Below are 12557 nucleotides of genomic sequence, written 5' to 3'. Positions count from 1 at the left end.
AAGTTGGCCTGGCTTGCCAGCCGATGGCCTCAAGCGGGCCCACATGGAGTTGGCCCACTTGGAATACGAAGGGGGCATTTCGCAACGGATTACCTTGACAGACCAAAACAAGCTCAATGCGCAGGCCTCGGGACGGGCGTCCTCAGTTGCCGCAACTGGCCCGTGGTTTTCCACAATACGTATAGTGGTCCTCTCGAAGAGGCCAACTTACCTCCCTATAGAATCGAGCAAACTTTGCCAGGTTGAATCCTGCCAGGTCGGTTGTGCCGAGACCGAGACTGGGAACTAGATGATATCTAGTGACTAGTCAGATCTCGAACCACACATTGCTGTTGGGTTTGAGGCCATTTCGCGATGGCGAGTCCCTGGCATAATCACAGGCGTCCTATAATTTCCAGTCGCGCGATTGCTTCCAAGGCCGGCCGTGGTCAACAATAGCGACCGCAGATCAGCAGCACTCCCGTCCCCCAAGGCCGCTCATCGTTTTTATCCGAACTCCTTGCCCGGTTCCCGCAAGCCAGCCCGCTGCCCGACAGAGTTTGTGTCCCGGGGCGCTGGAACTTGGCAGATCAAGCCAATATAACAGCCGACCCCAAGGCGATCGGTTGAAAATCGTGGACGGCCGGCTGTATTGTAGCCGCACTGTGCCCAAGGGTCCAAGTACGGCCCGAGTTGGCTCAAGCACCATCGGGAAGATTTTCAGCACTGAGATGGATTAGGAGCGCACTGGAAAGTCTTCAAGAGCCAACGAACGTTTATCAGCACAAGAAATACTGGAGGAACAAGAAGTCAAAATGAAACAACCCACGAGAAATTAAAGGTGCTCGTTCAAACGTAATTGTTAAATCCTCCCGCACCGTCACAATGATGCACTGGGCTTGGCAGAGAGCAAAGGTGGTCATAGCTCCAACAGCATTGTCCTCGTACCCCACTAAAACCTCCGTGACGATAGCGTCAAAGTGTCAAGTCAGCTCGTCAGGCCATACTTTGGCGCTACAAATGACGTTGAACTAGGGACATTGCCACCAGCACCGCGACTTTCTTACCAATTAGGCAGCCGGCGCAGACGGACTAAAAACATTGACAGCGGCCACCCGAATTGAATACAATGAAGCCGCCCGCGCGCCGCTTCAACTACCAGCAATGCCGTCGCCTTCTCGTGACAGCAGGCAGGCAGTCGTCGCGACGCCGATCTTTCCTATGCGCAACCTCGGCCTTCTCCTCCCCTTCCCCGTCCATTCGAGGACGGGGACAGGCGATACCGCCCGCAGGATCAGTAGCCCCGTTCCACAGTAGCGCCCGGAAGCTACACGACCAGCAGCAGCAAGAGCAGCAACCAGCGCCACCGAACCCGGCGCCCCTGCAGCGGCGCCCCACGACGGCGCCCAAGCCCGTCATCGACATCCGCCACATCCGCGAAAACCCAGAGCTGTACGCAGCCAACTGCCGAGCGCGCAACTACCCCGCGGCCGCCGACTACCCCAGGCAGATCAAAGAGCTGTTCGCGCAGTGGCAGGATCATCAGCGCCGGGGCCGCGGCCTGCGCGAGGCCGCCAACCGCCTCCGCCGCCAGCTGACGAACCCGGGCGACACGTCGCAGTCGGAGCCTGAGCCGCCCTCGTCGCCGACGCCGCCGCCGCCGCCCACGCGCGACACCCTGCTGGCCGAGGGCCGCCGCATCAAGGCCGAGCTGTCCACCATCGAGGAGGCCGAGGCGCGCCTGCAGGCCGAGATGCATGTCCTGGCCCTGGCAATCCCCAACCTGACCAGCCCCTCGACGCCCGCCGGCGACGAGCCGCGCGTGCTCACCTACATCAACGACCACCCCGAGGCAGCGACAACCACCACGTCGGAGAGTGGCGCTGCGCAGGCGCAGTCGGACCGCGTGTGGCGGTCGCACGTGCACATTGGCTCGGAGCTGGGGCTGCTGGACTTTGCGGCGGCGGGGGCGACGTCCGGGTGGGGGTGGTACTACCTGCTGGACGAGGCCGCGCAGCTGGAGCAGGCTCTGGTGAGCTACGCGCTGGCGGCGGCGACGCGCAGCGGGTGGCGGCAGGTGAGCCCGCCCAGCGTCGTGTACAGCCACATGGCCGGGGCGTGCGGGTTCCAGCCGCGCGACGCCAACGGCGAGACGCAGGTGTACGCGCTCGCGCAATCCGCCGACGACGCCGCGCGCGGCCGCCCTGAGCTGTGCCTCGCCGGCACGTCCGAGATCCCGCTAGCCGCCATGAAGGCCGACGCCACGCTCGACGAGGCCGAGCTGCCGCTCAAGCGCGTCGCCGTGTCGCGGTGCTACCGTGCCGAGGCGGGCGCGCGCGGCGCCAACACCAAGGGCCTGTACCGCGTGCACGAGTTCACCAAGGTGGAGCTGTTCGCGTGGACGGCGCCCGACGCGGCCGAGGCCGGCGACGTGTTCGAGGAGGTGGTCGACTTCCAGACGGAGCTGCTGGGGTCGCTGGGCCTGCACTGCCGCGTGCTAGAGATGCCGGCCGCAGACCTCGGCGCGTCGGCTTGGCGCAAGTGCGACATCGAGGCCTTCTTCCCGTCGCGCCGCGACCGCAACGGCGGCTGGGGCGAGCTGACCAGCGCCAGCATCTGCACCGACTACCAGGCGCGGCGCCTCGCCACACGCGTGCGCTTCGCCGACAAACTCGACTTCCCCTACACAGTCAACGGTACCGCCCTGGCCGTGCCGCGCGTGATTGCTGCCCTGCTGGAGAACGGCTGGGACGAGGCCGACAAGTCGGTCGCCATCCCCGAGGTGCTGCGCCCGTGGATGGACGGCCGCGACAAGATTGGCCCGAGGCATCACCAGTTGTAGGGCAGGCCGGGAGGGCTGTTGGTCAACGCGGCGGCAATTGTAGTATTATAGTAGATAATTAAATGCTTTGATGACAATAGCAAAAGTTTATTCTTACATCCTTGGCAATTCTTCGTCTCTGATATTTGAAGACGTTATATGTATTCTGCAAATCTGAAGCTATTCGCCCATGAGTACAACGAAGATATCGAAACTTGAATTGGCCAAAGGAGGATACCAATGGCTCAGAAGCCTTTCGCTTTTCATCCGTCGCTTTCCCCCCCTTATTACTAAGAGCCCATGGATGCTAATTAGGTGGCTTGATGACATTTCTCTATCCCCAAGACAATCTGAAGCAAATCTACTGCCCACGAGAGGCCAGAGTCGCAATATGACTTAGATCAGGCATATATACTTCATACCTACCTTACCTATTTGCACATGAATTCGAGACATTGGACTTTTCATGTAATATGTCGTCTACTCAGGGAGGCTCTGCCCAAGGAGGGGCTTCCATAGTTGGATTTATCACAAAAGTGAAATGGCTTCTACAAATGGCTTATACCCACCACCACGCACACACACTAAAAGTGAATACAGGCATTTGCAGCGGTACAGCAACAAGTCAAACAATTAAACGGTACTGCTCCTTGAACTTTTTATACAACTAGCCACCGCTCCAGTTCTACTCAAGATCACAGCAAACCCCGAGAAAAAATCTCCGGACCCGAATCCCCAAAAACAAACAGCCAGTTAACAACACGTCTAAGCACTAAACCCTTCAAAACATTCACTTCAGCATCATCAAAATACAATTAATCAACAACAGTGAACTAACATTCCACGAACATATAGACATACAGGCGGCCCGCAGACTATGTATGTATGTATACCAGTAGTCTCAGCTGGAACCAGAAACAGAAACAGAAACCCCCAGGTCCAAGTCCTACTAATCCCTACCCATCCATCCGTCCATCCACGGGCATGGGTGGATATACCCTCAAGTATCCGTAGATAAAAACATGACCCAGCTCCTGCTTACTCCTACTCCTCGCCCAACACGTCCGAGAACCAACTGACGCGGAGGTTCCCTGAAAAAAAGTGCCCGTCCAAGAAAGGCGTCATTATACGGCATAAGGTCAAAAGAAAAACAAGACAACAAGAACTAGACATGCAAAAAAGGGGGCTAGGGTAATGTCAATCAATCTGCCCATACGAGTTCAGCCCTGAAAATCCCGGTGTGTCGCCGTCGAAACAAAACTTTTTCCAGGCTTTCTTGTTCTCCTGTCCATCAGTTGGTATAAAGCACAACCTGCCCGTTTCTCCCGCCATCTACTGCCGTGCTGACATCGCTGTCCCTGCCAAGCGAATCTCTCCCCGCAGCGCTCTCTGTCCAGTCGCTCGCGGCATCATCGTGGTCGCTATCGTCGTCATCCGAATAGCCCTCGGAGCCTGTGTAGCTCTCTGAGTTCGTGATGACTGTCCCACGGCTTGATCGTCTATGAGTGTCGGGCTCACTGCCTTCTTCGTGGGTCAACTCGCGGTTTCTCTCATCCGTATGCTCGTCTAGGGGCTCGTCCAGCGGCTCATCGGCGGGCTCATCGGCGGGCTCGTTAGTGGGCTCGTCAGTGGGCCCGTCAGTGGCCAAACACAAAGCCGTGTCCCCATGCTCGGAGCCGGCGACGGAATTTGCCGACGAGATGATAATATCAACTGGAGGCTGGTTGTCAAACGCATCGTTGAACTCGCTGACGTCGTGCTCCTCCTCGCTCTCCTTGAGAGCAAGGTTCTCTTTGACAGTCTCCCTGTCCAAGTCACCATAACCCTTAGGGGTGGGAAGTCTGCTCCCGGCTGCCCAGCTGGTCTTGCGGAGTTTCGGGCCGACGGCGGTTCTAACGCTTTGGCTTCGCTTCATTCCGCCGCTGGGCACATTGCTGGAGATCTGACTGAGGGAGAGGATACGGCGGGACGCGCCAACCGGGCTCGGCGCGTTCACCTTGCTCTTCGCAGACATAGCCATGTTGATTGCCGTGCGAGATTTGCTCGTCTCGGGCGTCGGTATGTTGACTACCGGTGGCTCCGTCATTTTCTGGGAAGAGACACGCTTCCGGCTCATCGACTCTCGCCCATTGGCTCGGCTGGTCTTGGCCATGAGAAGGACGCGTGAGTGATCCATGACGCCTTCGAGAATGCGTCGCTCAAGGCTTTCGGCACGCTCCTCCATATCGCGAAGATCCTCGCGGCGGAGACGGAGCGCAGTGTCTAGCGAGGAAAGCTCGGCTGACAGCCGGATCTTCTGGCGTGCGAGATCTTCTTGTTCACTGCGCAACTCCTGAAGGTCCTTCTTCAGTCGTTGCTCGTCTGCCTTGAAAGATGCTAGGAACTCAGCCTCGCGCTGTTGCTGCTCTGCTCTCAGAGCAGTGTTGGCCTCCTTCAAGCGGGCACCTTCTTCGATCAGACTAGCGAGGAGTTCGGCCTTGAGGCGGTCTTGTTCGTCCTTCAAGTTGGCTCTCAGGCTTTCCTGCTCCTGTCGTAACAAGGCGTTGGCTTCTCTCAGACGTGCCTCTTCCTCTTGGAAATTGGCCACGAGGCTCTCTCTCAGACGGCCTTCTTCGGCCCGGAGATCCCCATTGACTTCCTTCAGGAGAGACTCCTCTTCTCGAAGGTTGGCTAGGAACGCGTCCTTGAGGGTAAGCTGCTCGTCCCTGAGAGCATCATTCATCTGCTTGAGTCGGGACTGCTCCTCCCTCATGCTTGAGAGGAATGACTCCTTGAGTTGATCTTGTTCGTCCTTCAGAGCGGCGTTCATCTCAACCATCCGGGTCTGCTCATTTTTCAGGTTGGCGACGAAAGTCTCCTTAAGTTGGTCTTGCTCTTCCTTCAGGCTGGCAACCATATCCTTGAGTCGAGATTCTTCTTCTTTGAGGTTGGCGAGGAACTTTTCTTTGATCTGCTCCTGTTCATGTCGAAGGGTCACATTTATGCTGTCTTTTAGACGCATCTCCTCCTCTCTAAGACTGGCAACACTGGCTTCCGCTTGCTCCTTCTCTGCTAGCCGGCGCTCTAGAGCAATTATGGTGTCCTGAAGAGTCTTTTCCCTATCTTCATGCTCATCGGCAATCCGCTGTGTCTGGGCGGCGATGAATGCAGCAAGCTCGGCTGCAGTCTGCTTGACTTGAGCATGTACTTTGTCGAGGGTATCAAGCTGAGCGAAAGCCTTGCCAGCAACCTCGGTGTGTCCAACAAGCTGGTCGAGCTTCTCAAGCACGACTTTGTCGTCATACTTCTCGGGGGGCGGAAGAAGTGGCTGCTCTGGCGGCTTGGCTTCTTCAATCTTCTCTTGCAGGGACACAGTAGAGGTTTTGGAGTGCTCGTAATGTTGGCCAACAACGAGGAGCACATCTTGAAGTGTCTCCATGATCTTGGGCTGGTATTCCGAGACATGGCTCTGCAGCCCTTCGACCTTGCCGATGGCCTCCCGGACTTGCTCTCGCGTGAGTTGATGCTCGACCTTCTCGTCGGTGTGATTTTCGTCCGACTTGCAGACGAGATCCTCCACGCGGTCGAAGACCGTCTTGGAAGCCTCCTCCATCTTCTCGAGCGAGTCTGTGACAGCAGTGCCGAGGGTGTCGACAAGAGTTCTCAGCTCCTCGGCGACGGCCTTGGTATTGACGGCCGCGGCCTCCATCTCAATGTCTCTGGTCTCCTCCCTGGCGGCCCGCTCTTCCTGAGCAAGCTGGAGCTCATCGTACTTGGCTAGCAGGTCGCTGATGCGCTCGTCAACCCTGGCTAGGACCGTGTCAGTCGTGAATTGAAACTTCTCGTCCGCCTCCAACTTGGCACCGACGACGCCAGCCCTGGATTCTTCGAATTCGTCCTTCATGGTGTCGAAGAGCTGCTTCAGCTCGTCGCTTATGTTGGCATTCTTTTGAATAGTGTCGTTCATGGAGTCAAGTACGCCGTTGATGGCATCAATTCCTTTGGCACCGTCCTCGAGCTTCCCTTTTACAACACCTTGCAGCTCCTGAAGTGCAGCCCTGACCTCAGTCACGCGCTCACCGACACTGACGGTCTCAACCTGTCGTGCTTCGATTGCCTTGGCGTTGACGTCGGCGTTGAGGTCGACATTCTCCTTGTACTCTCTCAGGAGAGTTTCTAGAACTTGGACGTCCTCTTTCGAAGGAAGAGTAGCGAGATCCGATTTCACAATTTGCTCAATGACCGTCTTCGTGTCGAGGCAAACAGCCTCGATGGCGTCGATATCGGTCTTGGTGACCCTTTCTGGGTCTTCGAGCGCCTTTTCGTGGCGCTCCTTCATCTCGTCGAAGGAAGATATAACCTGCGTCACGAGCGACTCGACCATGGTTACGTCTTCCTTGCGAGAGAGGATCTCCATGTGCGAGGAGAGACCGCTGAGGTTCTCGCGTGTTTCTAGAATCAGAGCTTCTAGAGTCTCGATGTGATCTTTGCGGACAGCTTGATCGCCGTCAATAAGATCATCCAAGCACGCCTTGGTGTTCCGGAGAATTGTCTCAATGGCCTGAACATCCTCACGCGTGGCCGCGTCAGTGCTGGCGGGCGCAGGAGGTAGAGGCGGCTCTTGGGAAGCCATTTCCGCAATGGAATCCTGAACATTCCTGAGCCTCTCGTCCAAGGCCTCAAAGGGCTCTCGGTTGGATATTCCGGCGACAGATTCCGCCACGTTTCGGAGAGCCTCTTCCATCCCAGCCAGGTCCTCCCTGGAGAGCGACTCAAAAACGGGCGGCGGGGTTGATTCGATGGCCTCAATCTTCATCCCGAGTTGGTTAATCAGGACCTCGAGGTTCTTGATGTCATCGTGCTTCACAGCCTGCTCAGCGGGTACTATGGCATTATCGTTGAGCGGAGCCAGAGCACGGTCATTCTTGCTCTCTTCGCGAAGATCATCAATGTCTGACCGGACGCTGTCAAGCCCGTTTCGCAGCGCGTCAAGGATCTCGTCGTTTGCGGTTAGATCTGTAGGCTTGTTCTGAAGTCGGTCAATGCTGGCCCGAATATCGCCTAGGCCCTCTTGCAGTGCGTCGAGAATCTCAGTGAGACCGGCAATCGGCCGCGTGCTGATTTCGCTCCGAAGGCCGCTGAGACCCCCCTGCAAGGCTTCGAGGAGTTCCTTATGACCCCCGGACTGGGGCAAGGCTGGAACCATGGAGGAGTTGACAATATCTCTGAGGGACTCGATCTCTTCCTTGAGCATCCCCTTCGAACTATCGGATGACCGAGTGATGAGTTCGGCCACTTCGTCGCGGAAGCCGTCGAGCGTACGGACGAGGTTGACCATGAACTCTTCTTGATCTGTCTCGCCCCTTGCACGGTCGACATAGCTTTCAATATCCTGCCTCAGCCTTTCGAGTCCGTCTTTGGTGGCATCAAGAACTTGCTCTGTGTCTCTGCCGTTGGCAGCAGTGTTCTGCTTCGCCTCCTCTGAAACAGCCTTGAACTCGGCCTGCAAGTATGCCTTGATGTCCTCAAGTCGTTGAGCAAGCTCTTCGCTGTTGGAAGACAGAGGTACTAGCGCTGATGACTGCGAAGAAGGAAAGTCAAAAGACTGGAGTCCCCTCCTCACCGCATCTTCAACGTCTTTGGGTAGGCGTAGCGAGTCTAAGCCTTCCTTCACCGCATCAACAACGTCACCTCTCGACAGGCTGGAATGCGGGACCAAAGCCGACGAGTTAGCCGAGAAGTCGAAAGCACGGAGCTCTTCCTTGACTGCGTGGGCTACGTCGCCGGAGACATTGAACGACTTGAGGCCTTCCCTGACGGCATCCGTAACATCGACTCTTGATATGTTCGAGCGTGGGACGAGAGCAGAAGAGTATGCCGAGGAAAAGTCAAAAGAACGAAGTCCCTCATTCACTGCATGCGTGACGTTGGCTGGGAGGTTCAGCGAGTCAAGGCCCTCCTTGACTGCGTCCGAAACATCGACTCTAGACAGATCGGAGCGTGGCACCATGGCCGACGTATATATAGCAGAAAAGTCGAATGCTCGAAGCCCCGCCTGCACGGCCTGCTGCATATCACGGGGAATATCAGCCGAATCGAGCGCTTCCCTGACGGCATCCACTAGCTCATCTGCGAGATCCAGCGATTTGAGACCTTGGCTCACAGCATCCGCCACGTCCCCCTTTGACAAGGACTGAGGAACTAGAGCGGAGGAGTTAACAACAGAGAAGTCGAACGAGTGGAGTCCGTCGCTGACGGCATCCAGGACGTCGTCTCGCGTCAAATCGGGACTACGCGGCGCTGGGGGCTGCGGCATGGGGAAGTCGAATGAGTGAAGGCCTTCTCTAACAGCGTCCAGCATCTCTTCCTTGGCGCTAATGGACGATGGGGCCACAGGGAACTCAAACTCCTCGAGACATTCTCTGACGGCGTCGAGAATTTCGTCGCGGGAGATGGTTGCGGGGGTCTCGACCTGCGGAGGCACGAAATGCTTTAAACCCTCAACGACGGCCTTGAACACCTCGTCGCGAGTGGCACCCGGGGGGCGATCGTCGCGTGGGGCGTATGCACGAAGTCCCTCTTGGAGGCACGCCAAGATCTCATCCCGTTCGAGACCGATCTGCTGGATCTCGATCTCTGGCTTGTACTTTTCCCAGGCGTCTTTGACGGCTTGCACTACGTCTTCTCTGCGGAGGTCGGATGCGCGGGGCTTGTTGGTTTGCGAGTCCTTGAGGGCTGCTCTCATGGTGTTATAGATCTCCTTGTAATCAATTGAAGAATCTCTGGAAGCGACCGTAGTTGCCGATTGTCGGCGGTGTTCACGAAGAACATTGCTCATCTGTTGCTTCATCTCCTCGAGGCCTTCTTCGATGACTCTAGTCATCTCAGCTTGGCTGTCAGACTCGGTCCTTCCTCTGCCTGACGAGACAACTTCGTCAAGCCTGCGACCGATCTCCCGGCCCATACCCAAAACCTCACCACGAAGTTCTCGGACGAGGGCCTTAACCTCGGCGGTTAGGCCGCCCCCCTGGGCGACGCTGTCTTTGATAGTCCGAATTGCTTTCAAGACATCCTCGTTGATGACATCGGCAGGTTGAGGACCCGAGGCAGATGAGGAACGGGCGTCCTTGTCTTGGAGCAGCTTGCCAACTCTGCCGCCACTCGGAGCACGTGCTTGATCGTAGCCGAGCTCCCTTCGGCGGGCCCCGTCGTCGTCTTCCTCAAAACTCCAGCTGCGGTCGCGAGAGCCGCCGTCGCCGCCGCCATCTCCTCCCATTCCTCCCGCCGCGGGAACAACGGCCTGTTGCTGGTTCGACTTTACGATGCGCACGAGCTCTTCGACTCTCTCCGCAGCAGCCAAGCCAGAGAGCTTCTCGACAACCTCATCAAGGCGAACGAGCAGCGTCTCTTGGCCGTCCTTTGTTCCCATATCCCGGAGAATCTTCTCCAAAAGAGCTATAATAGCAGGCGAGTCCGGCCCAAGGAGAGACGGGGTGCTCATTAGGGATTCTCTATCAAGAGAAGCGGCAAAGCTGTTTGGAGACGGAATTCGTGGCAAGGCAAATTGGCGCGCCTGTTTGGAGAACGATGTCGGAGAAGTTGGCTGGTGCCTGCCTCCCTCGAGAAGCAGCGGGCCTCCGTATGCATCTCTTGTGGTTGGTTTGGTCTTGGCGTCGGTAATAAGTTCGCGGAGGCTCTTCCGAATATCCTCGTCGCGGGCGTTTGTCGCCTCTTTTAAGCTGAGCAGATCCGTAGCATTGTCTCTGCTCCGTCTACTGAGCTGCGACATCTCCTTCTGGAGCGTGGTCGCGATGTTGGTTAGGGTGAGGATTTGGTTCGAGAGCGAATCGAGCGCGGCAGGCGCCTTGACCAGCGCCGTGGAGCCATTGGTAATGTTGGCGAGGGGCGTCTCAGGTTCCTTAGGAGCCGGAAGAGGGCTAGGCGTGCTGAGGGTCTGGGTGCTCATGTTTTGGAGCGCAAGCATTGTCGCCGACTGTGGGGGAGTATTTTCGCCCAGGATGCTCTGGTGTGGACGGCGCACCGTAGGGCGGATGATGGGCGTCAGGCTAGGCCCTAGTCTCGGCGTGGCAACCATGGCCTTCTCCTCTCGTTCGTCCCTTGACTCGACGAAGGGGTCACGGCCCCTCGAGGGTGTCGAAGGCCTGTCGAACTTCTCGGGAGATCTGGGGGTAGAGATGGCCGAGTCGCGGCCACCTTCGATCATGAGGCTGCGATCTTTGACCGAGGTGGGCTGTAGAGACTGCATGCGACGGTGGGTCGAGCCGCGCAGCAAGGACCTCTCGGGCGACGGGTCGGCGATGCGCTTGGTGAGATGTGGTACCAAGGCGCTCTCGCGTGCCTTCTCGGTCAGGGCGGCATGGGCCGACTGGATAGCAGTCGAAGTGCCGGCCCTCGAGACCACGGTGGGCGACTGTGGGTTGAGGGGCAGCGGGGGCGGTGCGCGTTCTGGATCGGAGCTGTCCCACCTGCTCTGAGTTAGTATGTGCTAGATAAACGACAAAGACTAGCATATCGCGCACACCGTGACAACCTCGGGTGCAGGGGTTAAGGTAGACGGGGTGGCATACATTGGGACCAGGGCGCGACCATGGTCTGAAGAGGCGGAATGCTGATGTCTAAGGGCCCTATCCCTATCGGCGGGAGCGTCCCTCTCTATGGGCGGCATCTTGCCCCGTGACGCGTAGTGGTGTCCCGTGTATGTGCTCGATACTAGGTGGGCTCAGTGGGGGAGAGCTGCGTGTGGAATGAAGCAATACAATTGCCAACCAACAAATAGCTGGGGTGGAGGTGCTGGCTGTGCGATTGCGATGCGAGCGGGTTTGGAATGGAATGAGGACGGGTGGATAATAATGGAAGCTAGGTTAAGGCAGGTAGCTTGTCTGCAGAACCGGGGCGGGCGGGAACTGGAACAGACAGACAGATGTCGGGTATCGAGGAAAGAGCAATCGCGGCGTCAAAACACGCACCTGCCTCGAATCCGAGACAAGCCACACGCGCAAGACAGTTCGTTCGCGCAAACAGACCAAAACCAAATAAAGGAAATCGCAGGCGAAGCTTGAATTCGAGGTCGTCGCAATGGTTCGAGATAGTAGCAACCATCGACCAAGCTCTCGCAGCTATTGAGGTGCAGGGTATATTGGAGATTGTTAAGGCTGGTGCAATGAGGGGCCCGGTCGTCAACAACCCTGCGCTGGCGCCCTCTGAGCCAATTGCCCGCCGATGTTGTTGATTATTTTGGTCTCCCTAGCAACGCGCCAACCGCGACCGGGACGCATTTTGATGTTGCGGCAGCTGCCGTTATCGATAACTATGTGGGTCCTTCCTGTCTTCCATCCCATTGTCACCCGCCAGTCAACTGGCTAATGACCGCGCAGCATTCGACTCTCGGCGCGGCTCTCCGTCGCCTTTCGGCATCCGCTGTTTGACCTAATGGAATCCTTGCCCGTCGTGCATCCAAACCCCCACCTAATTCTCACAGAACCGTGGGTCTGGTATATTACTGCTGATTGTTTTAGCTCGGTTTTTGTTAAAGAACAATAATAGAACTTTGAAGATTAATTACTAATGCGCTCTGCATTTTATCTCCCGTACCTGCGCCTCGAGCTGGTCAAGTCAAAACACAAGGAGCCACTTCGATCATGCCCCTCTGTGTTCTAATTCGACGTGCCAGCCCCCATTTTCCTGTTTTTTTTCTTCCACGGCCATTCACACTCTACGGAGTAGCTCATTGACAAGTTTTCAGAGTTGCACTATTCAA

The 12557-nt window shown here is 57.0% G+C and overlaps 3 protein-coding genes across 3 annotated transcripts; 2 read left to right on the top strand and 1 right to left on the bottom strand.

The window, feature by feature from the left end:
* Nucleotides 1-1108: 1108 nt before the first annotated feature.
* Nucleotides 1109-2821, top strand: B0T26DRAFT_750527 (uncharacterized protein; the record flags this gene model as incomplete). The annotated part of the gene is made up of 1 exon (XM_060445235.1): nt 1109-2821. The coding sequence occupies one exon, from the start codon at nt 1109-1111 to the stop codon at nt 2819-2821; it is 1713 nt and encodes a 570-aa protein (XP_060299160.1).
* Nucleotides 2822-3598: 777 nt separating this feature from the next.
* Nucleotides 3599-9687, bottom strand: B0T26DRAFT_705856 (uncharacterized protein). The gene has a single exon (XM_060441776.1). The coding sequence runs from the start codon at nt 9660-9662 to the stop codon at nt 4092-4094; it is 5571 nt and encodes a 1856-aa protein (XP_060299159.1). The 5' UTR covers nt 9663-9687; the 3' UTR covers nt 3599-4091.
* A 974-nt stretch (nt 9688-10661) lies between these two features.
* Nucleotides 10662-11411, top strand: B0T26DRAFT_705854 (uncharacterized protein). Its single transcript, XM_060441775.1, has one exon. The coding sequence runs from the start codon at nt 10672-10674 to the stop codon at nt 11272-11274; it is 603 nt and encodes a 200-aa protein (XP_060299158.1). The 5' UTR covers nt 10662-10671; the 3' UTR covers nt 11275-11411.
* The last annotated feature ends 1146 nt before the right edge of the window (nt 11412-12557 follow it).

This window comes from Lasiosphaeria miniovina (genome assembly GCF_030549165.1).
Source record: "Lasiosphaeria miniovina strain SMH2392-1A chromosome Unknown B0T26scaffold_3, whole genome shotgun sequence".
In the NCBI taxonomy this organism is placed as follows: domain Eukaryota; kingdom Fungi; phylum Ascomycota; class Sordariomycetes; order Sordariales; family Lasiosphaeriaceae; genus Lasiosphaeria; species Lasiosphaeria miniovina.
This window is presented reverse-complemented; position numbering and strand designations above follow the sequence as displayed.